General features: G+C 40.6%; 1 protein-coding gene across 4 annotated transcripts in view; it reads left to right on the top strand.

Annotated features, from left to right (window-relative positions):
- Positions 1-21,738, top strand: part of tp53i11a (tumor protein p53 inducible protein 11a) — a 56,076-nt gene extending 34,338 nt beyond the window's left edge. For all 4 annotated transcript variants that reach the window (XM_017700622.2, XM_037545358.1, XM_017700623.2 and 1 more), the window contains exons 3-7: positions 15,082-15,140; positions 15,326-15,374; positions 17,880-17,970; positions 20,219-20,320; positions 20,917-21,738. In XM_017700622.2, the coding sequence (XP_017556111.1) occupies positions 15,082-15,140; positions 15,326-15,374; positions 17,880-17,970; positions 20,219-20,320; positions 20,917-21,050 (435 nt within the window). In that variant the 3' untranslated portion in view covers positions 21,051-21,738. The remainder of the gene's footprint in view (positions 1-15,081; positions 15,141-15,325; positions 15,375-17,879; positions 17,971-20,218; positions 20,321-20,916) is intronic.
- The last annotated feature ends 5,336 nt before the right edge of the window (positions 21,739-27,074 follow it).

Raw genomic sequence — 27,074 nt, forward strand, 5'->3', positions numbered from 1 at the left:
GTAGCATTTGTCTTTTATCTCTGCTTTACTGTTGAGCAAAACAGTTAGGGTTCTACATCTTTGCTAAACCAAAAGAATAATAATTAGGAAGTAAATAATAATTGATTATTATAATGTACACCAATCAGGTATAACATTTATGACCACCTCCTTGTTTCTAAGCTGCTTCTTCTTCTTCTTCTTCTTCTTCTTCTTCGTTCCTCTCTTGGCACCCTATCATATGCCTTCTCGGGGGCTAGCAAAGTATCAGAGAAACAGATGGACTACAGTCTGTAACTGTAGAACTACGAAGTGCACCTACATAGTAAGTGGAGCTGATAAAATGGACAATGAGCGTAGAAACAAGGATGTGGTCATGATGTTAGACCTCATCAGTGTATAAGTACCATTTGTACAATTGGGCAATGCAGTTCTGTTAAAATACTTTTGTCTCAGTAAGAAAAGCTGCTTAGTGTTGTCTTCTGAAATACATTTTCAGCCGTGTAGCATACAGGGCCCTGTGTAAGTATCGACACACTGAAGTCAAAGCTATTATGGATGATTACTCACACAAAATAAAGATAAAAGAAGAATCATTTTAATTTAGTGGTTGATGCACTGATGTCGGTTTTATTTCAAGCCACGTCTATTTTTTCCTTTCCAGCAAAGCTTGAATAGACGCTCTCGCCCATAAAAAGAGTGTACATGTACTGTCACCTTTGTAGTCTGCAAATGTGCAACCACAATATGCAGAGCTTTTGCTTTTGTTCTTCAGAAGTACACAGAGAACAGTCCTGTGGAAATCCAAAGAACTTTTGAGCATTCATAAACCATGCAGGGAAACAGTACACAGCTGTACTATGTTTTTCAACTCACAGTGCTGCAGTTCAGTCATATTCTTCTAATCGCTTTATAATACCCCCTCACCTGCAACCACAGTAACCCCCTTCATTACTTCTCCACTTCTCCAGATATGATCTTTACTTTAGACCATTTCATCTCTGCAGCCCTCCATTATAAAGGGATAGAGATTTCTCCTCCACCGAATTACCCACCATGCAGAGGCTTTTAGCGGAGCTTGCTGGAGTGGGAGACAGAATTATCCTCCTCTCTTATCTAGAGAGAGGTAGAAGTGCAGAGTCTGACATGTCTAATGGGCTTTTTATAATTGTGCTAACATACTTGTTACTTTATGTGACTGTCCCTGTCTCAGATGGGTAATTTGAGGAATAACTGTTGTGCAAAGAGGGAGTAGTACCATCCTCCCTCATGTTTTATGGAGCACATTTAAAGCCATTGATGCATGAATTTAATATAAAAAAAATACGAAAGATGAAGAACACAAAATATTTATTTTTCAGCCATTTATCTGACCCTTTTGATTTTTTTCCTTTCCCCCTCCCACCACCAATGCTGAAGTTGGCTAGATGGACTTAAAGAAACTTATTTTGACATGCCTGTTACACTTCACCATGGAAACATTTGCAGTTTCTTGCTGGATTGAGCTTGTAGAAAATGTTTGTATTTTTTTTTCTAGTTTTTCATTTTACTGACAAACCGAGTTGAAGACTGGGAGTGTGTAGAATGATCAGAAACACTCATTTAGCAACTTTCTGCAGATAAACAGGTGAACAGGTAACATGTGATGCTATCATGATTGGTTGAAAAAGGAGAGTTCACGAAAGGCTGTGCATAAAGGGCAAGGCCGAAAACCAGCATTGAATGCCTTTGACCTTTGATCTGTTAATCGCCTCTGCGTTAAAAACCAACATGCTTCTGTAATGAATATAACCGCATGGGCTTGGGTATACAGGGTGATTCAAAAAGATTAATCTGATTTTCCAACCGTGAGGCGTCGAGGAACCAATCACATACCAATTGGAAGGGGGTCCTAGAGTTTCTGACTGTCAGTGGAAGATGTCTCCATTTAGTCTGAGAGGAGATGAGACCTCTGAGTAGAAAGCGTGAATCCGTCATAACTGTGCAGTGTGTTTTTCGTGGGCAGTGAAGATCCAACAGCTCAGAGTGTTCGGCGCTGGTTCCACAGCACTGGATGATCTCCGAAATCACACTGAAAGAGCCATGAGTGCAGTGACACCCAACATGCTCATCCAGTATGGGATGAGTTTGCCTGTGGTGTTGATGTTGTCTGTACAGCTACAGGAGGTTCAGAGACCTTGTACAGTTACAAAACAAACTTTGTTATTAAACCATTTACAGTTTACTGCATTATTCTGTAATGATATACAAGAGAAATAATGGGGACCATCTGTTGGCCAAAAAGAAAAAGAACCATCTTGATTTTTGTGAACGCAAAGGCCAAAAGCCAGTTTCTGTCATGGTATGGGGGCTTGTTAGTGCCATTGGCATGGGCAACTTGCATGCATGAAGGCAGCATGAATGCTCAGGGATAAATATGTACTTTGAAGTAATTTATTGCTGGAAGAAAGCTTTGTATCTTCAAAATGATAACTTTACAAGGAGAATAAAAAAACCTGCCGTACTTTTAATGCAAGTCAATGGAACCAGACGTTTTTCCAAGTCATTATTTCTTTTGGTCCATTTATGCACAATGTAAAGGGCAACAGGCAATTTCAGATTGTCAAAAACTGAAAAACAAAACAACAAAAATGGAGATATGTGGTTTTCTTCAGACAACAGATATACTGCTATATTTTCAGAGACGTACCTGCTTGTTTTATTAGGACACTGCCAAGCCACATTCTGCATGTGTTAAAGTTTGGCTTCCTAATAAGAGAGGTACTAGACTGGTATTCCTGCAGTTCAGACTTGCCTCACAATAAAAACGTGACACATTTTGAAGTGACAATGGAGAATCTGGACCATTGATCAGCTGACGTGTTATATCAAGCAAGAATAGACACACATTACACTTTCACATCTACAGTAATTGGTATTCTCAGTTCGCAAATGATCACTGAACAGTGGTAAAAGGAAGGAACATATTGCAGACATCAAATTTAAGAGTGTATACACACAAATCAAGTAAGTTAATTATTTTAAACATGAACCGTCTTGTCTCTGCACTGGCTTCAGTTGAATACAAGTCAAAAATTATTTACATTTTCCTACTGTCTCAACTTTTTGAAATCAGGTTAGGGTAACGGGTTTGCTGTAAGTATTCAGAGCATATGTATTCGTAGAGCTGGTCTAGGATAATATTTTGCACTTCCCCTTACTAAATATTGTTGTTTAGGCATATTTAATGCTCCATATCTTAATGAATACTGTTATTAAGACAAAGAAGGGCAGCAATCCTACTGTGGGACACTTTGTATTGGAGCCTTTAAGGGCCCAATGATGTCTACAGATTGGTGTCATACTTTGTCGTTCTCAAATGGTTTGAAAGGGCTGCCTTTTCCCCATGTGACCTTCCGCCTAGCTTGGGCACAGAGACACAAAGCAGTCGCTGTGAAATCACGCTGCTTATTGTCATAATGAGGGGATTTAAATGAAAACTCTTTCTGGAACTTCTCCTTTCACTGCCTTAAAATTTTCCATCAAAGTTTCTCATTTTGCAAGAACTGGCGCCACTGTTCTTGGACAGGGTTCCTGGTCCTGGCACCCTCCTGCTATCAGTAAATCTGACTTTGTTTGGGAGCCATAATCCCACCATTGCATGCCAGGCTTTACAGTGATGCTTTCCCAGTGTTCAGATGTTCTGCTGAGCATTGTAGTCTACCAGCCACTCTTTCTTGAGATTCTTCTGGCTTCTTTTGGAGAATGTCAGTCCTTTCTGGCACGTAGTTAAAATACTGGGATTTTTCCAGTCTTCAAAATGTCTGTTGAAGGCTGACTTCTGAGGCCAGTAACTGCCTTGCGTCACTTTGGTGGAATAAACATGGAGTGATTTTGTATGCCAGCCAGCTAAGCCAGTGTACATCTGGAACGTCTGGAAGACTTCTGGTACAAATTGTTCTGACAAGTATGTATAAAAATATTTTGACCAGTTTTACAATCATATGCGCTACTGCTGCATCTTTTTGTGCTGCTACTCGTGCGGCGTCATATGGCAGCACTGATCACCCAGACACTTTTGAATAGATTACATCAATCACAATAACCATCACGTGGCTTGAAGATGCATGAAAGTAAATCATATTTGTCTCATCTGTTTTCTCTTAATGTATTATGGTCAGTGTCCTTTATCAGTCTGGATATGGAATGTTCTATAGGAGTGCAAGGCAGCACTTGGGTTTATATTTTTTTATTTTAATTTTTTTTTTGGGAAGGTTGGTCAGGAGGTAAGGGTACCAGGAGGTAAGGATGGCCTTGCCATCCTTGCCAAAACATTATAGAGGTGTTTCAAAATTGGTAGAAATTTTAAAAGAGATTCATAGGCTGTTAAAGTTTAATTAATTTAACGTATATCACCAAAGGATACTGAGAACTACCATAGCATGCCAAAAACTACCAAACTCCAGGAAGTCTCACACAGCATGCTTATTTTGTCTGGTTTAGGCAGGGTTTCCTGTGGCATTATTTTGGTGTGTTGGTGATGAATTGCTCTAATTTATCAGTGAAAAAGGAATAAACCATCCTTTCCCCAGTGTGAAAATGGCTAGCCCTTTTGTAGACTCTCAGGGTGGTGTCGTTGCTGGAAATCAGCTCTAGTCCCAGCAATGGGATGTGAATATTATTATCACAATTATTATATAATTGCCTGATTGCAATTATTTGTGGTAACTGCAGTTATATATGCTGCCTGCAGTTATTTTTTTAGTCGTTAGCAGTTTTACAGCCCTCACAGTTATATGTTTACATTAACAGAATTGTGTAGGTTTTATTCCATTGGGTTCAGGTGAATTCATGTCAATAAAAATAAAGCAGAAGCAAATTTATTGTGATACTTCTTAAGTCTGTTAGAAGCAGCAAAGGTTCTAACTTGTGACTGGTGCTGTAACGCATTTAAAAGGCGGCACTTAGTAATTTTGCGTACTCAAGCTGTGTCTGTCTGCAAAGTATTGACATTCAGTTTGGCCACTTACAACGAACAAAGATAATTAAAAAGACAAATAATTATTCACCACATATTACTTGGTTACAAATGTCACAGCTTTCAGTGTAAATGTGAGGTTGATACAAACATTACGTGTTGATTAGGTTTTTGACATTTACTGGTTGTTTTCCACCTCTTGTCCTCACCTCTAAAATGTACTTTTCATGTGAAAGTGTTGAACTGCCTAGGACACGTTAACATATTATTTTATTTTATTATTTTTTTTACTGTTCTTTAAGGAGATTTTGTGAACCGGTAATTGCTGGCCTTGATCTTTGGGCCATCATGTGGTACTGCATTAAAAACAGACATGATTCTGTAGTGAAAACCACTGCACTGGCTCAGAAACACTTCTGAAAACCACTCTGTGAAAACAGTTAATTTTGGCAAAGTGGAAAAGTGCCCTGTGATCCGACGAATCAGTATTTGAAATTCTTTTTGGGAAATTATGGACACTGTGTCCTCCGGTCTAAAGACCGATCAGCTTGTTATCAGTGCACAGTTCAAAAGCCAGTATTCATGATGGTTTAGGGGCGCATTAGAGCACATTGCATGGGTGATGTGACCATCAGTGACGGCACCATTAATGCTGAACTATATATGCATGTTTTGGCTGCCGTCCAAACAACGTCTTTTTCAGGGAAGGTCTTGTTTATTGAGGCAAGATGATGTCAAATCACATTCTGCATGTATTACAGCAGCATTGCTCCATATTAAGAGTCCAGATGCTAAACTGACCTGCCGGCAGTCCAGACCTGTAACCACTGAAAACATTTGGCACGTTATAAAAAGAAAAACATGACAAATGAGACCCTGAACTGTGGGGCAGCTGAAATCCTGTATCAAACAAGAATAAGAAAACATTTCACTTTCAGAACTACGGTCTCCTCAGTTCAGAAACACTTACAGAGAGAGTGCTGTTAAAACAAGAGGTGATGAAAAACAGTGGTAAATAGGCCCCCGTCCCAACTTTTTTGGAACATGTTACTGCCATTAACTTCAAAATGAGCATATATTATTTAAAAAAAAAAAACACTCAGTTTTGCACATCATTGCATTCTATTTGTATTTACATTCTGCATAGCGTCCAAACTTTTTTGGAAATGGAAAGTATTCCATTCAAGTACTGTTGTTCAGGGTACAGCGATTCATAATTGTGGCTTAAGCCATTAAGTTCGATGGCAGTAGTGACTCTAGGAGATCACAGAGCCTTAAATACTCTGACTGCTCATTTCTTACATTATGAGGAAATGTTTGACATGTTATCTTGGAGATGAGGATGCTAAGTGATGATGTTGCTTCTGCATTATAAAGGATAACCACCTCACTATTGAATTTTTGCAGCATTCTGAGCCCTCATTTAATATTACTGCCTGTTGTAGCTCTTGCTGGCTTCCTTGCACCTAGTGTACACTGGAGAGGCACTCAGGAAGTTTCAGCATGAATTTAATATACCTCCTTTACTGAGACTGAAATGTTATATTCCCAGCAAACGTCTTCAGAGCCCTAATTGCAAAGCATTTACCTCTCTCTTCTATATGCTGCACCTGGGTTTATACCTTGTTCTTTTATAGCATCTACTTAGGCCTAATTTCTTACATAACCCATGATGGTTTTATTTCCACTCTTGTCTCCTGTAGGTCTCTAGTTTGCAGCTTTCTTTAAAAAAATTTGTTTTACAGTTTGACTGTTTTTCTGTGTGATCTTAACGTTGGCATAAACATGGGATAAGATACAGGTTGGTTTGTGTAGGAATACTGGGGGGTAGAATGAGCCACCAAATAAAAGACGGAGTCGGGCGGCACAGTGGCGCGGTGGGTAGTGCTGTTGCCTCACAGCAAGGAGGGCCTGGGTTCGATTTCCCCTGACGGGTGACTGGGGTCCTCTCTGTGTGGAGTTTGCATGTTCTCCCCATGTCTGCGTGGGTTTCCTCCGGGTTCTCTGGTTCCCTCCCACAGTCCAAAGACATGCAGTCAGGTCAATTGGATATGCTAAATGAGTGACTGTCTGTCTGTCTGCCCTGCGATGGACTGGCGACCTGTCCATATATCCTGCCTTCCGCCCGATGACTGCTGGGATAAGCTCCAGCACCCCCCCCACGACCCTAATGGAGAAGCGGCTTCGAAAATGGATGGATAAAAGTCATACATTCCCTGTTTGAGTGGAGCGATCAGTGATCTGTTGTCCTGTGACCAAGTGTGAGTGACAAGGTCAGTGGCGAAAATATACTGACCTAAAGTGAACTCGCCTCTATCCTAACAGTTGTGCTCCACAAAACTACAGCCCTGTTACAGCGCTCATATTTTAGAATTAGTTCCCAAGCAACAAAAGTAAACTGAGGATGCTGTATGTGCGTCATGGGAGAGTGGGAGAACGCTATAGCTTCCCAGACTAGCTGTTTTTTGTCACTCACACAGCATGGCTGTAGATCAAACAAGACAAAGTAAACACTTATTTCAGTTTAAACGCAACTAAAAGGAGGACCCTGTTTGTCTTGTTTGAGAGATTCGCACTGCAGTTAATGCTTTTACACAGCAAGCGTCAGATATACTGCCGTTCACCCCTCAAACTGCTATGATAGAATAGAGAAACCCAGTTGTCGCTTGCTGGTGTTTGAATACTGTGATATGCTCTGACATGGATGTGCTAGGAGTGATGGCAGTGTGATCCATCACCGACCTACCGAGCCAGATAATGTTTGTTGTTCGTAGTAAACTGACGTTGTTAAGAAACTAAACAGTTTGAAACTTATCAGATGGCTAAAATAATATTTTTTATTTAAATTAAGTTTACTTAAATTACTAAATTATTACTTAAAATTACTTAAATTATGACTATTACAAAAACTGCAGCTGTGTACTTAAATTATGACCATTACAAAAACTTCCAGCTGGTAAAATCAGCTAATCAGAAACTTTCTCCCACTGTCCTGTCGGGATCCAGAGCAGTCCAGCCTCCACCCTGTGTCTCCAATGTAGTATTATGTTACAACTAATTAACTTTTTAATTAATATTCAAATTTTAACTTGATCTGTTTTCTAATGTAAAAAGGTTATTTAATCAAAAGATTAAAAACGTTCTTGCAAGGTATAAAAAGCAATACCTCCAAAATGTTTAAAAGATTTTCTTGCAAGAAAGAAGATGAAAAACCAAATTTCAGCTGTTGGTTCTTTTGAAGGAAAAGATATCCGACTGAGCTCTGTTGAGCAAAGGTTAATCAGTGGAAAATCCAAATATTGCAATGAAAGGGTTCTTATTAATGTTAGTTCCTAAAACCTTTGTCATAATCTTAAAATATTCAGACCAAAATTTATGTAAAGAAGGACAAATAAAGAACATGTGACATGGACTAGCATCACATTTATCACATTGATTATTGACCGCATTCGGATTAAATCTGGATAGCTGAGACTTAGATGGATTCTATGTAATACCTTGAACTGAATCAACTGAAGCCTTGCACAAAACAAACTTGAACATTGAACGCCATTTATGGCGTTGTCCCACCATTGCTCTGTGAAAGTAGTACCTCGCTCATGTTCCCAAGCACTTTTAATTTTAGTAAGAGAGTGTTGATCTAAAGCAATGATATGCGAGTAAATCCTAGATATAATAGATTTCTGAAAGGGGTTCCAAGTCAAAAGGTCATCCCATGATTGTATGATGGGAAGACATGTATAGTTTGGAAAAAGGGAAGAGACACAGTGTCTGAGTTGTAAATATCTAAACAAATAAGTTGGGGGTAAATTAAAATCTGCAGCTAATTGAGCAAAACTGTAAAAAGTAACATCCTTATAAAGGTCACGAAAAGATCTGATACCTCTTTTATGCCATATGTTAAAATATGTGTCAGTCAAAGCAGGTAGAAATAGATGATTTTCCAATATAGGCATTGATAAAGAAGGAGGCGTGTGCTTAAAGACCAGATTCGCAGAGTAGACAGCGCTAACGTATTGTATGTAGAATTTGTCAGGTTGAGTGGTAAGGAAGACGTGAGAACTGCAAGCGGAGAGGATGGAGAGTAAGAACAAGTCTCTAATCTACATCACAGCAACTGTGGAGATTGAAGCCAACAAAGGGCCTTTTCAATGTGCGTTGACCAGTAATAGAACAAAAAATTAGGAAGGGCCAGTCCCCCATCAAATTTAAATCTCTCTAATAGTGATTTTCTCACTCTAGGAACCTTCCCATCCCATATAAAGGAGATAATAAGCTGATCCAGATTCTTAAAGAACTTTTTTGGCAAGAATAAAGGAATAGTTTGAAACAAGAAAAGAAATTTGGGCATAACATTCATTTTTATAGCATTTATTCTAGCGATCAATGATAGAGGAAGAGATTTCCATCTCTGTAAAGCCTGTTTAAGTTTATTAATTAAAGAAGAGAAATTAGAATGAAAGAGAGAGGGCAAAGTGCGAGATACATGAATCCCTAAATATTTGAACCCAGTTGAAGTGAACTGAAAGGGAACAGCAGACTGATTGAGTGATAATGCAAGTGAATTCACTGGGAAACATTTGCTTTTCTGTACATTCATTTATAACCTGAAAATGAGCCAAACCTCTTCAAAAGCGATAGAATTGGAGGAAGGGAGCTTGCTGGATCAGTCATGTACAGCAACAAGTCATCGGCGTATAATGATCATTTCAATTCGATACCAGCACGAGTGATCCCCTGGAAAGATGGAAGAGATTTCAAGGCGATCGACAAAGGCTCTATAGCAATGGCGAACAATAAAGGTGACAAAGGGCATCCTTGTCTAGTCCCGTGCGACAACGAGAAATAATAAGAACGGATTTCATTAGTGTGGACACTAGTGCGGCAGGAAGTATATAACAATTTTATCCAAGAGATAAATTTGTTCCCAAACCCAAATTTGTACAAAATCTCTATCACTCTATCAAAGGCTTTCTCTGCGTCCACTGAAACTACCATTTCAGGAGCAAAGGAGGAATGTTTTGTAAAAATTGCATTTAAAAGAGTACGGGTTTTTAAAAAAAGATGCCCTTTAACAAAACCATTTTGATCTTGTGAAATTATACCTGGGAGAATATTTTCCAGCCGCAGAGCCAGTGCTTTTGCCAGGATTTTCACATCTACATTAAGGAGAGATATAGGTCTGTATGAGGCGCAGGAAGTGGGGTCCTTATCCTTCTTTAAGAGAAGGGAAATAGACGCCTCCATGAGAGTTGGGGGCAAGGTCCCAGACAGCAGAGATTCATTATAAACTGCTAAGAGAAGCGGGGCCAGTTTATCTTGAAATTTTTTTAAAGAATTCAACCGGGAATCTGTCCGGACCAGGTGCCCTGTTGGTTTGCATGACATTAATTGAAACAGAAATTTCTTCTAAAGGTAATGATGCATCAAGTTCCTCTGTGGCAGTGGGATTTAAGGAGGGAAACACTAATTCTTCAAAAAACTGAGACATCTCTAGAGTATCGAATAAAAAGATTTAAAAGCAGTATTGATAGACAGTGAATCCGAACATAATACACCCGCAGAGTCCTCAATTTGAAGAATTAAATGCAATGCAGTCTGTTTTTTAACTGATGGGCCAAAGGTCTAGATGGTTTATCCCCGTGGTCATAGTAGTTACTGCATATACGCAACAACTGTTGTTCAGCAACGGTTATGGTAATAAGATTAGCTTCAGCCTGTAGCTCCAGTCAGCGTTTCAGCATTGCAGGCGTTGGGTTAACTGAATTAAGTCTATCCAAGTCTGCAATTTTTGTCATTAAATCTTGTAGCTTGAGTTTATGCGATCTGTTTAAATGTGCTGTATACAAGATAATTTGCCCACGCAAATAAGCTTTAAGAGATTCCCATTAGAGAAAAAATGAAGTTGTGTCATTCTTATTTATGGCAATAAAATCATCAATGGAGGATAAAGTGAAAGTATTAAAATGTATTGTCTGATAGTAGTAGAGAGTTGAGTCTCCAGGGAGCTGAAAAAGCAGGCCGATTTGAAAACCCTATATTTACAGATATAGGGGCATGATCTGAGATAATTATTGGATAGTAACTGGAAGAAGTGACTTTAGGGATAAGGGATCTGTCCACAAAAAAATAGTCAATGCAGGAGTAGGTTTGATGGGGATGAGTATAAATGGAAAATTCTTTAGCGAGTGGGTTCTGAAATCTCCAAGGGTCAATGATACAGATTTCAGCTAAAAACTCAGAAACTGACTGGGACATCAGAGATCGTGATAGAGTGCGGGAGTCTGAGCGATCTAAAACTGGGTATATTGTACAATTCCAATATCCCCCCATTATCAAAAGATGAGTATTTAAAGAGGGGATAGAAACAAATAGCTTATGTATAAATTTTGGATCATCGAAGTTGGGAGCGTAGACGTTCACCAACAGCACTGGAGTATTAAACATGGTTCCACGAATAATCAGATACCTACCATTCACATCTGCAATAATATTATCAGGAATAAAGAAAGGAGAAAAATCAGGGAGAAAAAGGAAAAGGGAATAAAAAGAAAGGGGGTTTAAGTGAGAAATTGAAAAGCAACCCCTCAAAGTACCATAATTAAAGGATGAAATGTCCTCAATACAAGGAGGTTTACGTAATTTAAAAAACTGAGCAGTCAAATTATATATATAATATAAAGTTCGTCCCTTTGAACGAAGTACAGCTCAACAACTATGGAGAAAAGAAGAAAGGAGAAGAGAAAAATCCCAACCGAGTAGCGAGTCACTTGGACAACGTAGCGACAAACCGACCAGCCTCAGGACAGGTGAAGTCATGGTGCTTACCACCATGAGTTATTCTAAGCCGTGCCGGGTGTAGAGAGTGCTGTATCAAACCCAGCAGCTCGAGCTCTTGCCACCTTGGCGGTGAAATCAGGAAAGACCGAAAGTTTCATGTTTGAGACCGTAATCCGCTGTTGACGTCTCGCTTTCCTGAGAATCTCCACACAGTTCTCTTAACAGTGCAGCCTTGCTATGGCGGGCCACGTTGGATCACCAGACCTCGGTTTGGGCGCCAGCGTGCGATGAGCGCGGTCCACCAACGGGGGTTTATCTAACGCGAATGCCTCTTTCGGGGACTCAGAAACACTGGAGGTGGTGAGGGTGAAATACTCTCCTTCCGGAATTCCTACAATGCGAATGGTTTGATGACGAGATCTAGACTCCAAATCATCGCATTTAGCATCCAGCCTGCTAATTTCTTTAGACAGAGACTCAACTTTAGCTTGTAGTGCTACCACGTCATCCGTGCATGTATAGAGAGAGCGCTCAATGTCCGAAACTGGATTTCAGACCGGCGAAGTCCGACCTTAATGTTGCAAAATCACGAAGCAGTTCTGACTTCATGTCGAGTAGCTCTGTCTTAATGTTGGAATAATGTTCATCCATTACCGTGCGTATCTCGGAGACCACTGATTTAACAATCTCGGACCGCAGTGCTGAAACGTCCAGCGACACCGCCGGAGCAGAGCTTACTTCCGCCGGGCAAGCGGCGTCACTCGTGGACGTAGATGTAGCCTGCGCGGCAGGCCGGATAAGGGACTGTGAGGGTCCTGGGGTTTTATGCAGCTTTGGGACGCATAGTGACAAACAACACTTAGCACAGTGATAGTGCTACTAACCACGGCAGTTAAAAGACTGATAGATAAACAAATAAAACTCAAAGTGCATTAAATATTTTTGAGAGAAATCTCTGCTCCATAGAGAGCTCTAAGCACACGTCTATTCCATGCCACGTCACACCGGAAGTCCAGGAAAAGGCTTTTATTAAGTTTCAAGTGACAATTTGGCTTCGGGATAGCCAAAATGCAAAGATTCAACACATAAGTTTTTATAAATATTTTTCGAATATGTTCATTGCCCCTCCCCAGGGCACTGTCTTCACTCCTCCTCTCCGACCATCCTAGAATTTCCATTGGCTCTCATTATATTTGTTATGTTAAATTTACTTTTTGAGACCTCTATGCTTTGTCTGACAAGGACCATTTTTACGACTTTCCATAATGGCTTTCTCAACTCTGGGCATCTTCTTAATTCCTTAAGAGTTACGACCCATTCCTGCTCGCTGCTTATCTGTTCCCTCACTAAAAGCTAGCTTGCTTTTAGTGAACAGGCCCTATTTCTTACATGTCAATGTCTTCTTATCTCTCAACTTTCCAAGCAGTGCCTGGCACGAACACCTCCCGTGTGAATGCATCAGGCCTAACTAAGCCTGCCGGCCTTAGTTACAATGACTTTGTACTCTAGTTTAATGGTTTCTAAATTAATAATTGCTGCAAACATTTTATTAATGATAACTCAACGATATACTTTATCAATAAATCCCTTCTGTCCCTTGACAGATTTGTGAACTGTACCACTGATGATGAGTGTTTGTTGTGTTCTGACCATATAGGATAGTTTAAAATGAACCACTCAGGAGCAAAATCAGCCTTCAAACTTTAAATGAATAAGGATTTAACATTTATTGTGATATGTATCGATATTGACTGTTATGGGCTCTATTTGACCATATATCTTTCTTCTCTACATCGTTCAGCCCATTTGTTGAGTGTGTGTCTGTAGCTGAGCCTTTTTTTCACAGACAGAATGTTGGTTATCTGGACAGAGCAACTTGTTCTGGTCCTCGGCATCTGTAATTATCTTTGTAGTTATTAGATACAGTGAACAGAAGCAGTGACAGGCTGCCTGGCAAACAGAGATCCCGATTCTGCAACAGGCCAAATAAGACCAATTATATATTTCTCCACTGGTAAATAAGTGGAGAGAAATAATTTGGTAAGATGAAAAGATAGAATAAGCTATAGTTCACCTAAGGAAATTTATTGAGTGCTGTTTGTTTAGATAACCATATACCAGCAGTATTGTTTTCAGAGGTGTACTATCTGAAGGGGCAGAACCTGCAAAATTTTACATAATTACCACAGTCATATTGCCTACTGTTATTGGCCATGAGGATGGGAGGGTCTGGAATAGGCCTTTTATGACTGTTACAGAGAGAAAACTACAACCCCATTTACAAAAAAGTTGGGGCACTGTGCAAAATGTGCATGGGCAAATAGTGCAACAATTCAAGAATAACATTTCTCAACATAAAATAGAAAACTTTGCTTTTCACCATATACAGTACATAATAACATATTTAAAAGATTTAGAGAATCTGGAAAAAATCTCTGTATGTAAGGGGCAAGGCCAAAAACCAGCATTTGCTGGCTGTGATCTTTGGGCCCTCAGGCAGCACTGCATTATAAACAGGCATTATTCTGTAGTGGAAATCACTGTATGGGCTCAGAAACACTTCTCAAAACCACTGTCTGTGAAAACAGTTAATCACTACATTCACAAAAAGTGAAAAGTCTTAAACGCAAAGAAGAAACCAAATATAAACAGGATCCAGAAACTGTGCCACCTTCTCTGGGCCTGAGCTCATTTAAAATGGACTGAGGGAAAGTGTAAAAGTGTCCTGTGGTCCGACGAATCGACATTTGAAATTCTTTTTGGAAATCATGGTGTGTCCTTGCTGTGTCCTCCAAGCTAAAGACCACTCAGCTTGTTATCTGTGCACAGTTCAAAAGCCAGGATTCATAATGGTTTAGGGGGGCATTAGTGCACATGGTATTTGTGATGTGACCATCTGTGAAGGCACCATTAATGCAGAATGATATATACCAGTTTTGGCAACATATGCTGCTGTCCAGATGACGTCTTTTTCGGAGAAGGCCTTGATTATTTCAGCAAGACAATGTCAAACTACATTTTGCACATTTACAACAGCGTTGCTCCGTGTTAAGAGTCCAGGTGCTAAACGTAGGGCATTAAATGTACACAATACATGCACACAATTTGAGGCCATTAAGGTGCTCACTGGCAGGAGTGCTACATTGCTATCCTCTGTTTTTGGTACATGAGTGAGTGGATGTTCTTCAAAAGTTGATCAAAAGTTGTTAAAACAGTCTTTGGTAACTTGTTAAATGTGTTTTCGGGCCACAGATAACTTGCATCTTCTGGAGTATCTGTCCTTTTACTGAATTTTAACAGTTTTGAAAGACATTCGCCATTAAAGCATAATTTGTCCTTCTTTTATCATGTTTTTTTTCCCCCAGATCAGCCAGATGTTGGGCAATGAAATTAAGTTTTCTGTCCGTGAGCCGATAGGCCTCAGGTAAGACTGAGACATGAACAACTAAAATGAACTGGTCTCATTAAAATTACACGAGTGTGCATGTCTATGTAACTGTAATGCATTTGACAGAGTGCTGATGGGTCTTGGGAATTACTCCTCTTATCTCAGAACTCTCTATTTTATAAAGTAGCATTTTGTTTCATGTGAAGCATTTCTCATTACAGACTCTGGATCCTCATCTCTGCTGTCCTGTTCACAGCCACGGCTTTAATGGTGAGCTCATACAACAACCAGTTATCCATACATAGTGTCTCTGACAATATCCATGTCTATACTGATATGGATGCAACACATAAGCCCTTTTTCATCGAAGTTGTGGACAACCAAATCTTGTCAGATCTACATTTTTTTGCTCATAAGTTTCATCTTTGGTGTATTTGTACACTGCTCAAAAAAATAAAAGGAACACTCAAAAACACATCCTAGATCTGAATGAATGAAATATTCTCATTGAATACTTTGTTCTGTACGAAGTTGAATGTGCTGACAACAAAATCACACAAAAATCATCAATGGAAATCAAATTTATTAACCAATGGAGGCCTGGATTTGGAGTCACACACAAAATTAAAGTGGAAAAACACACGACAGGCTGATCCAACTTTGATGTAATGTCCTTAAAACAAGTCAAAATGAGGCTCAGTATTGTGTGTGGCCTCCACGTGCCTGTATGACCTCCCTACCACGCCTGGGCATGCTCCTGATGAGGTGGCGGATGGTCTCCTGAGGGATCTCCTCCCAGACCTGGACTAAAGCATCCGCCAACTCTTGGACAGTCTGTGGCGCAACGTGGCGTTGGTGGATGGAGCGAGACATGATGTCCCAGATGTGCTCAATCGGATTCAGGTCTGGGGAATGGGCGGGCCAGTCCATAGCGTCAGTGCCTTCATCTTGCAGGAACTGCTGACACACTCCAGTCACATGAGGTCTAGCATTGCCCTGCATTAGGAGGAACCCAGGGCCAACCGCACCAGCATATGGTCTCACAAGGGGTCTGAGGATCTCATCTCAGTACCTAATGGCAGTCACATGAAATTCCACCCCACACCATTACTGACCCACTGCCAAACCGGTCATGCTGAAGGATGTTGCAGGCAGCAGATTGCTCTCCACGCCGTCTCCAGACTCTGAAACGTCTGTCACATGTGCTCAGTGTGAACCTGCTTTCATCTGTGAAGAGCACAGGGCGCCAGTGGCGAATTTGCCAATCCTGGTGTTCTCTGGCAAATGCCAAGCGTCCTGCACGGTGTTGGGCTGTGAGCACAACCCCCATCTGTGGACGTCGGGCCATCATACCATCCTCATGGAGTCGGTTTCTAACTGTTTGTGCAGACACATGCACATTTGTGGCCTGCTGAAGGTCATTTTGCAGTTCTCTGGCAGTGCTCCTCCTGTACCTCCTTGCATAAAGGCGGAGTTAGCGGTCCTGCTACTGGGTTGTTGCCCGCCTACAGCCTCCTCCACATCTCCTGGTGTACATGCCTGTCTCCTGGTAGCGCCTCCAGCCTTTGGACACTGTTGACAGACACAGCAAACCTTCTTGCCACAGCTTGCATTGATGTGCCATCCTGGAGGAGCTGCACTACCTGAGGCACTTGTGTGGGTTGTAGAGTCTGTCACATGCTACCACCAGTGTGAAAGCACCACCAACATTCATAAAGTGACCAAAACATCAGCCAGAAAGCATAGGTACTGAGAAGTGTTAGTTAGCAATAGTAAAATGTTATCAATATCATCTATAATAATACCAGTAAAAAATAGAAAAAACAGTACTACTAATAATTTGTGCACAGCGCAATACCAGAACATGAAGTGGATATCGCTGTTGTCGGAAGAAAACCTCGTATCTCCAAAATGGTAACTTTACAGGAGGAGGAAAAAAACACATTTCTTTTAATGTAAGTCAGTGGAACCAGAATTTTGTCCAAGCAATTGTGGGCCGTTTCTTTTGGTCCATTCATCATGGAATTTACAAGCAATGTAAAGTCCAATAGGCAGTTTCGAATTATGTCAAAAACTAAAAAATGACAAAAATGGATATGTTTTTTTTTCTGACAGCAGCGATATGCTTATTTATAAACACATGCAACTAATTCCATGTCCAGTTTAAAGACATATTACACAGTCCTTTTGTTTTATACTGTTGACATCACCCAAAAAATAAAACATAGCTAGTGCAGAAGCTTCTCATAGACTGTAATAATACAGCTTTTAAATCATATATTAGGCAAGTAGTAACTACACTACACAATCAATATTATACCATCTTAAAAAATGACAATTTTTTGTTTATTTCACACTTTATTCTTTATAGTTATTGTAATTTTAACACTATAAAATTTGGTCAGTAGCAGCTTCATCTGTTGTGCTTATTTTCCATGTCCTACAAAGTTCCATGAATTAGACACAGAGTACTTTGTATATCATTAAAGACAGTCAAATCTGTGCTCTTTTTAATGCCACTTTGATGAACAAGGGACAGTTAGCATATGCACAGCTTTTTTTTATCAAAATGTACTGTAATACACACACATTTACAGGACTGATCACTGCTTTTGACCGGACCCAGCAAGGCAGTAGAGCCTGAGGACCTTAGAGAGTGTGGGAGTTCTGATTCTCTTAATTGGAATGGGCTGCCATATAAGGTCTACCGTGCCATATGGCTCAGGTGCAGCTGGGACTTCATACAGTGCTTCACACTGTGCTGTTTTCTTCCAGGCCCTGGCCTTCCCTAACCAACTGTACGAGATCATCTTTGAGCTCACCACGACCAGGATCTCCATCCGACTCTATGGAGGAGCCCTTTTGAGTATGTTCACCATTACATGTTTTCTTTTGCATTTGACATAAATTTGTTCGGGTGTCCAATCACTGCTACCATGGAAGCAACCTAGACTTTTAATTTTTCCAGTAACGCATTGTATTTTGTTTTTCCTCTCTGATTTATTCCCAATCATAAAGCTGGTATATAGTATATGGTAACAGTAAATGGTTTTATACACCAATCAGGCATATCATTATGATCACCTCCTTGTTTCTACGCTCACTGTCCATTTTATCAGCTCCACTTACTATATAGGTGCACTTTGTAGTTCTACAGTTACAGACTGTAGAATGACCCATCACCCAAATATTACCTGCTCTGCGAGGGTCCATGGGGGTCCTGACCACTGAAGAACAGGGTAAAAGGGGGCTAACAAAGTATCAAAGAAACAAATTGACTGCAGTCTGTAACTGTAGAACTACAAAGTGCACCTATATAGTAAACAGTGAAGCTGGACTTTTTAAACACTGTGTCCACTCACTGTCCAGTCTATTGGACACTCCTACCTTGTCAGTCCACCTAGATGTAAAATCAGAAACAATAGCTCATCTGCTGCTGCACAGTTTGTGTTGGTCATCCTTTAGTCCTTCATCAGTGGTCACAGGACGCTGTTGTCTGGATATCTTTGGTTGGTGACACTGAGGTCCAACTCCAGCAGCACTGCTGTGCCTGATCCACTCGTACCAGTGAAACACCTACCAACACACCACCACATCAGTGTTACTTCAGTGCTGAGGATGAGCCACTACCCAAATAGTACCACTCTATGAGGGTCCATGGGGGTCCTGACCACTGAAGAACAGGGTACAAGGAGGCTTACAAAGTATCAGAGAAACAGATGGACTACAATCTGTAACTGTAGAACTACAAAGTGCACCTATGTAGTAAGTGGAGCTGATAAAATGGACAGTGAGCATAGAAACAAGGAGGTGGTCAGAATGTTATGCCTAATCGGTGTGCATAAAGTTGTTTTTCACATGCATTACATGAACACATGCCACCGTTCACCTCAACTAAATGGTAGGCTTGAGTCCACCATTAGATACTCATAAAAAGAGCACCAGTCTAATGTATGCATCAGTCTGCATAAGCATGCCAGCCTGACCCTTTCTTATTATCGCTCACTGAGGAATGAATTCACCGGAAATGTATTCATGCTTCCATGGATTCATGCCCCACTTTATTTTCAGGCCCTGATGAAAATAGGATTGTAAGGGCTATGAATATTTAAAGCTGCAGCTTTTAAAAATGGATGACTCTGTACTGACCCTCTTGGGCTCATGTAGGGCAGGCTGCTGGGCAGAACTGCAGCAGCAGGGCCAGTAATGGACACTAACTCCCATGCTAAGCCTGCGTCAGTTATGTGCAGCAACACACCTTAATCACACCCCCTCATCAGGTAGCAGATAGCCGCAGGAGGGCCAATAATATAAGATTGTGGGGGTGGACTCATGGGCGTGAGTGTGAGAATATTTCCTGGGAGTAAAATCTTAGATCCCTCTCTCTGTGCTTATTCGATTGTAAACAGCCGTCCATTTGTCTTCCCTCTGTCTTGGCTGGCAGTGCAACACAGTGCATTTTTTCTTCTCTCATCTGTTTAGATTTGAGTATCCCCTAGGGCAGAAAGACAGAATGGCATGGTAATGGGATGCTGTGCATTATCCATCTCGGATTGTTGTGGAGCCCCACTGGCTCCGAATATAAGCACCAGTTCATTTGATTTAACCAGCCTCTGCTCTGTTTGGATTTGTGCTGGCTTTATGTAACCATATCATACATTTTTTAAACCTTATGACTCTTTAGCTAGCTCAAGTAGTCTTTATTTCTCTACTGGCTCTTTGGCAGAGGTACCTTTTTGTCGCAGCAAGGTGTGACTGTTCTGTCACATCAAAGGCTACTGAGGTGTTGCAAACCACTCGAGTGGGGCTGGGATAATCCTTTTGGCAGATGGTACTTAGGAGAGGCGAAGAAGCAGCTGGTCTCCATGTTAACCATATCCTGCATGTGGGAGGAGATCAGAGGGACTCTCCACACGTTTCTCAGGCCGTGAGCAAAATCAGGAACCCCATCAGAAAACCCACGCGTCTAGGACCAAGCTTTGAATTCGTCTGATTTAAAGAGACTCTTCATACCCCATGTGTTTGAAGATGCCTCTATAGTGTTTTGAGCATGGGTTATGTGATGAAATCAATGCAGTTTGTGTTTGACCCTGACTATGACCTCTTTTCAACAGGCATCTCATTAATCCTCTGGAATGGCCTCTACACTGCAGAGAAGGTCATCATTCAGTGGACGCTGCTCACTGAAGCATGCTACTTTGGTGTACAGTTTCTAGGTAGGGGGCAGTTTTCTCTGCACACGTCTTTCTCTCTTTGTGTCTCTCTTCTGCCTCCACCTCCTCCTCCCTTCTCTCAGAACAGGACAGACAGCGCTCATGGGTCCAAGTGAAACCTGACACTCTACCCATATTTCACCCTTCCTTAGGAAAACTTCACACTTTAGGGAAACTGATTTCCTCCACTGCTTTCAGGGTCTGTTCAGAATGAATTGTCAGTGTCAGGGATTGTGGTGCCCTCTTCTGGTTGCACATGGAACTCACAATAGCTTGCATCTAAAATGTTTAGATGCTGTTGTGTATTGGGTCACACGAGGGCAGCAGTGGCCTACATTTCTAACTCAGGCCTTACAACCTGACTTATAATAGTAATTTTCAATCCGGTCCTCAGGGATGACCCATGGTCCACATTTTTGCTTTCTTTCTATGTTGCGAGCAAAAATCTGGACTGTCAAGGGGTCCCTGAGGACCTGTCTGAGAACAGCTAATACGATGCACACACAATTGCAGCCTTCAGATGCTGAGTATGCATTTAATTTTCACTTTTGTTCACATTAAACCAATGTATGTTAAACCGAGCTGTCATGTCTTCGCAGTGACATCAGTCTCACTCCTGGAAATGGGTGTCCTGTCCAACGGAGCTGCACTCCTCCTCCTCAGTGAGGTTTTCTTCCTCCTCGTCACTCTTTCTTACTACCACCACCTTGGGCGTCGGGCCAAGAAGATCTGAAGCGCGCCGGCTAATCTGTGTGTGGGCTTGTGGGCCTCTGAAGCTAAGAGATGATTCATTTGTAGAAACGACTCAACACAACAAAATTCATTGTATACAGTAGCTCTTCTGTCTGGACCAAATGAAAAGCTGTGTAGTTTGGATTCTGTACAGCCCTTGCCTGCTTGGACTCTTTCAGTTTCGTGATGAGCGTAATGTAAAGGATTATGCTAATTTACAGATATGAAATGGGGTTTTGGGGAGATTTCTGATCTTGAATCATTCTAATGTGTTCCACTTTGATGTTCTTTGGTCACGTGTGCACTGGCAAGTACCTGAGTTTTAGAGAACTGTTTGAGAATGCATAGTATGCTTCACTAAAAGTAGATAGCTGAAGATGACTATTTAAATAATGATGTGGTCCTATCTGATGTGTATTCTTCCAAATGTCTGTTACTATGTTTGGATCATATCTGTTCTTAAGGTCAAATGACGTACAGTTAGTTTTAAAGCAAATTGGGGGATTATTATCATTTGTACAACTTTTTGCACTTTGAGAATAAGAATCTTAGTACAGTGATCAGGCAATATATTATAACCATCTCCTTGTTTCTACGCTCATTGTCCATTTTATCAGCTCCACTTACTACATAGGTGCACTTTGTAGTTCTACAGTTACAGACTGTAGTCCATCTGTTTCTCTGATACTTTGTAAGCCTCCTTGTACCCTGTTCTTCAGTGGTCAGGACCCCCATGGACCCTCATAGAGTGGTACTATTTGGGTAGTGGCTCATCCTCAGCACTGAAGTAACACTGATATGGTGGTGTGTTGGTAGGTGTTTCACTGGTACGAGTGGATCAGACACAGCAGTGCTGCTGGAGTTGGACCTCAGTGGCACCAACCAAAGATATCCAACAGCATCCTGTGACCACTGATGAAGGACTAAAGGATGACCAACACAAACTGTGCAGCAGCAGATGAGCTATTGTTTCTGATTTTACATCTAGGTGGACTGACAAGGTAGGAGTGTCCAATAGACTGGACAGTGAGTGGACACAGTGTTTAAAAAGTCCAGCTTCACTGCTGTATCTGAGCAACTCGTACCAGCACAACACACACTAACATACCACCACCACATCAGTGTTACTGCAGTGCCAGGAATGATCCATCACCCTACAGTCTGTAACTGTAGAACTACAAAGTGCACCTATATAGTAAGTGGAGCTGATAAAATGGACGGTGAGCATAGAAACAAGGAGGTGTACATAATGTTATGCCTGATTGGTATAAGTGCACTGAAAGTCATGCATTGAATCATTTGCACATGAATACATCTCAGTTATGTCTTTCAGTTTACTTCCCTTTGGTAATGATTGTGTTGATGTACACAGTGTTTTATTCATATGTTCAGACCCTAAAATTCAGTGCATTAGTATAAACTTGAATACCAGTGTAATAATGGTTACTAAGGTTTTAAAGCACAGTTTATGATGAGCTTTTGAGTGACTATTGTTATTACATGGCTATTATATATAGATTCTATATTATGTGTAAAAGAATAGTATTATTTTGGAACAGAAGCACAGTCATAGTCACAGTTAAAAGCCTGTGGGCACCTAGTAAGTATGGTTAGTGATGCACACCTCAATCTCTTAGTGTTTTTATTTCAAACCCACCTTACTGACGTGGATCTTTGTGATGCACTAGAGAGGATGGGATCTGCACTGTGTTTGTAGAAGCTTTGAGCTTTGGCTTCATGCTCATTTTAGGATCTCCAGGTTTAAGCAGATTTCTTTATCAGAAGAATGAATGGCATTTCTCAAAATTGTCCTGTGCTAAACATAAATGTTCCAAATCTGATACATTTTGTCCCACCTACATCCTACCAAGCATCACTGGATCCTCTAAACCCCATGCGTCAAAAGCAAGGCCCGTGGGCCGGATCAGGACTGTGACACAATCCTTTCTGGCCTATGAAAATATTTTAATTTTCTATTAATATTTGCCAGTTCACAATGTGCTGCACTACGGTCCCCAGCATGTACCATAACATAATGTTATAATCTATGGGACAGCGGTTACACCACAATTCTACAAAGTTCTACGTAATTCCACACCAGTCATATCACCAAACACACTTGCTGCATTTTACTTGCAGTTCAACCAACATAAACACTGAACGTCAGCTCAGCAGCTCAGAAACAGAGCCCAGGTATTAATGAACCTGTAGCAAGGAAAGGATGTCAGGGGTGTAGTTCAATCAAATAGCTAGGTTTAAAAGACTGAGCACCTGAAGGCATTCTTTTTGTATTTTTTGAATGAACGATGGCCAGTTCAGGTTACAGCATCATTTATTAAACATGACAAAAACATTTGGTCTCACTGTATTTGGATAGTCCACTACAGTCCCCTACATATTATCTACGGGTGTTTATATTGTTAACAAACTATCTGTTGAAACTATCTGGGGTTAGGATAAGGACCAGGGTTAGGGTTGGGTTTAGGTTTTAGTTTGAGGTTAAGTTTAAGGTTAGGACTAGGGCCAGTTTTAGAGTTAAAGAAAATGATGGCCGTTTTAGCAGTTGAGTGTAACTTTAAAGTAAATCTACAAAGCGTCTAAAGTGGACTAACCAAATAAAGTGTTACCATTTTTTCTAATGATTTTCTAATATGGCCCTTGTTGAGATTGACACCTCTGCTCTAAACCATGAAGTCATTTAGCAAATACAAATGTTGCTACATCCATGCTTTAAAGAGGCTAATATTCCTGCACAATAAAATAATAATAAGAGTAAGACTACTATTAAACTTCAACACTATTATTTACCAACACCAGCTACTCAAAACTCGAGTATACAGGCTCCTGCTGTCAAAACAACTTAAGCGCCAATTTATCAGAGTAAGTGACAGTCAGGTAAAATGTCTGCAAGGCAAAATATTTTTTTTTTTGACAACTCAGTTAACTTCATAGAGACCATAGAGAAATCTGCTTCTTTGAGGTCCTGTTATGCACATGATGTGACACACAACTTCAGAGGTCTATATGCATAGCCACTGTAAATCAATGGTATGCCAGAATGTGATTTTTGTCATTAGTGCATGGAGGTCATGCTCCGTAGCTGGAGTGTAGCACTACAAATGTAGCATTAACAAAATCCAGGAAAACAGAAGCATTATGATTTAAATTACAGTAAATAATGAAAAGGAAAATGTTTGAAATTACCATGTCAATATATAGCAGTTCAGTTCCAATAACTCCTCAGCTTTATGTTCTTATTTCTTCTCCTGCCTGCATTTGTCATTTCTCATGTGACAGTATGTCTTTAATGTTCTCTGTTGACAGTTTTGGTGATAAATGCACCCTTTTCAATATGCATGGACTGTTACCATACTTATAATGATGCCATTTCTTTGAAATGGTGATTGTTGCACAGGTTTAAAAGGCAGTTAATTTTGTCCTGTGGCACAAATTTTCCAACATACACCGATTAGGAATAACATTATGAGCACCTCCTTGTTTCTACGCTCATGGTCCATTTTATCAGCTCCACTTACTATATAGGTGCACTTTGTAGTTCTACAGTTACAGACTGTAGACCATGTGTTTCTTTGATACTTTGCTAGCCCCCTTTTACCCTGTTCTTCAGTGGTCAGGACCCCCATGGACCCTCGCAGAGCAGGTAATATTTGGGTGATGGGTCATTCTACAGTCTGTAACTGTAGAACTACAAAGTGCACCTATATAGTAAGTGGAGCTGATAAAATGGACAGTGAGCGTAGAAACAAGGAGGTGATCATAATGATATGCCTGATTGGTGTATAAAACCATTTACTGTTACCATATACTATATACCAGCTTTATGATTGGGAATAAATCAGAGAGGAAAAACAAAATACAATGCGTTACTGGAAAAATTAAAAGTCTAGGTTGCTTCCATGGTAGCAGTGATTGGACACCCGAACAAATTTATGTCAAATGCAAAAGAAAACATGTAATGGTGAACATACTCAAAAGGGCTCCTTCATAGAGTCGGATGGAGATCCTGGTCGTACAGAGCATGTACTATTTGGGTGGTGGATCATTCTCAGCACTGCAGTAACGCTGATACGGTGGTCATAATGTTATGACTGATCGGTGTATGACATAGTAGAGTCTAAATTACTTTCAGTTCATCTGCAAATTAGCAAATTAAATGACTGTTAATATGAGTATTAGGAGGCAGTGTATAAGTCATTTAATGTGTTTTAATCAGGTGGACCGTTGCCACTAAGCTGCAGTGTTTTTATTTTGACGACGGCTGTGGTTTTAGTTCTGTTTCACTGTTTGACGTTTTTTGTTACACCATCTTTTTTTATTCCCATATTAAGACATTAGGTAGACTCAGCTTAACGGATTGCAATGAATGGGACCATGACTTGATTGTCAAGTATAGATACAGTCCAACTCTTAAGTTACTGCATTTTAAATGTATTTTGCTTTGTACAGTTTTTATGGTCATAGCAGTGTGACACTGCTTGCACAGTGGAACATTTGCAAAGGTTTTGACTTTGCCTTTTGAGGACGTTATGCTTTCACAAACGGTGGTCATAACATCTGACATCTGCTTTAATATCAACTCAAAGGGTGGCATTTTGTATATACACACAATGTTCTGTATCTACTTTTGTAGCAAGAATGTTAAGTGCTTGAGGAATAAATATAGAGTTTTTCCCAACGCCTTCAATGCGACTTTGCTTGTTTTGGAGTCAAATCTGAGAAATGCTGCAGGAACATCCATATATCCACGGGTTTTCAGTAACTCTGTCGGCTCTAAGCTGTGCTGCATGTTCTGAAGGTAAAATGAAATCATTCAACCTGTGGAGGCTGCATGGTCTGGAGTCCGTTATTACCAGCCTGTGGTTGAAAATTCAAAACAGGCCTTTTGCGTCAGTGGAGCTTTGACAAGCTATCATTTGTTTGTTCATTTCCCACTTAGTACAGGGAGATTACAGTACCAGCAAAGTGAGACAAAGCCTTTATGGACAGATGAGAAACAGAGAGAGACAATATGTATAGTGTGCAGAGGAGAAATTAGAAAAAAGGAAACGTTGATTTACCTCAGAAAAATACCTAATATACCGCTGCTGTCTGAACAAAGCCTTGCATCTCCACTTCTTTCCTTTTTCAGTTTTGACATGATTTTAAAAATGCTGGTTGCTCTTTACATTGTGTTTTGGGGCAGTCGTGGGTTGGAGGTCAGGGAACCAGCCTTGCAGTGGTCACCGGTTTCATCCCCTGAGCCAGCGGTATATGACTGAGGTGCCCTTGAGCAAGACACCTAAATCAAATCAAATTTATTTGTTGCACTTTTTACAACTGATGTCACAAAGCAGCTTCACAGAATTCCTGTAAAGACAAAGTTTTAACATGAATGTAAAACCCCCAGGTGAGCAAGCCGCGGCAAGGAGAAACTCCCTCTGAGCGGAGGAAGAAACCTTGGGAGGAACCAAGGCTCACTTGGGGGGACCCATCCTCCTCTGGTCAGAGTACCTACAAGTGATTATACTACTAATATTAATAGCAGTAGTATTAGTAGTCATAATAGCTAGGAGTCTATGAAAACATCAATGTAGTTTTCTGGGTAGCTACTCCAGGACAGCTTTCCAACTGCTCCCCGGGTGCTGCGGATAGGGCTGCCCACTGCTCTGGGCAAGTGTGCTCACTAGTGTGTATGTGGTGTTTCACTGCATGGATGGGTTAAATGTGGAGGTGAAATTTCCCCGTTGTGGGACTAATAAGGGTCACTTAATCTAACTAAATTTTACAATGAATGGACCAAAATACAAAGGGTGTCCCAAAAATGGACATCATTTGAGATGTGAATATTCAAGTAACCACATGTCATAGGAAAATGAAATTAAATAGGCTTCATGTTGAACAAAACAAGATTCATTTATCAAAATTTGAACAAGAAATTCAGAGGGATGTAGATTTTATAACCGATTTTACAGCTTCACAAATGTTCAATATGCACACTGCCTGTGACATGACACACGTCAAGTCG

Source organism: Pygocentrus nattereri, chromosome 15, assembly GCF_015220715.1.
Source record: "Pygocentrus nattereri isolate fPygNat1 chromosome 15, fPygNat1.pri, whole genome shotgun sequence".
NCBI classification, from domain to species: domain Eukaryota; kingdom Metazoa; phylum Chordata; class Actinopteri; order Characiformes; family Serrasalmidae; genus Pygocentrus; species Pygocentrus nattereri.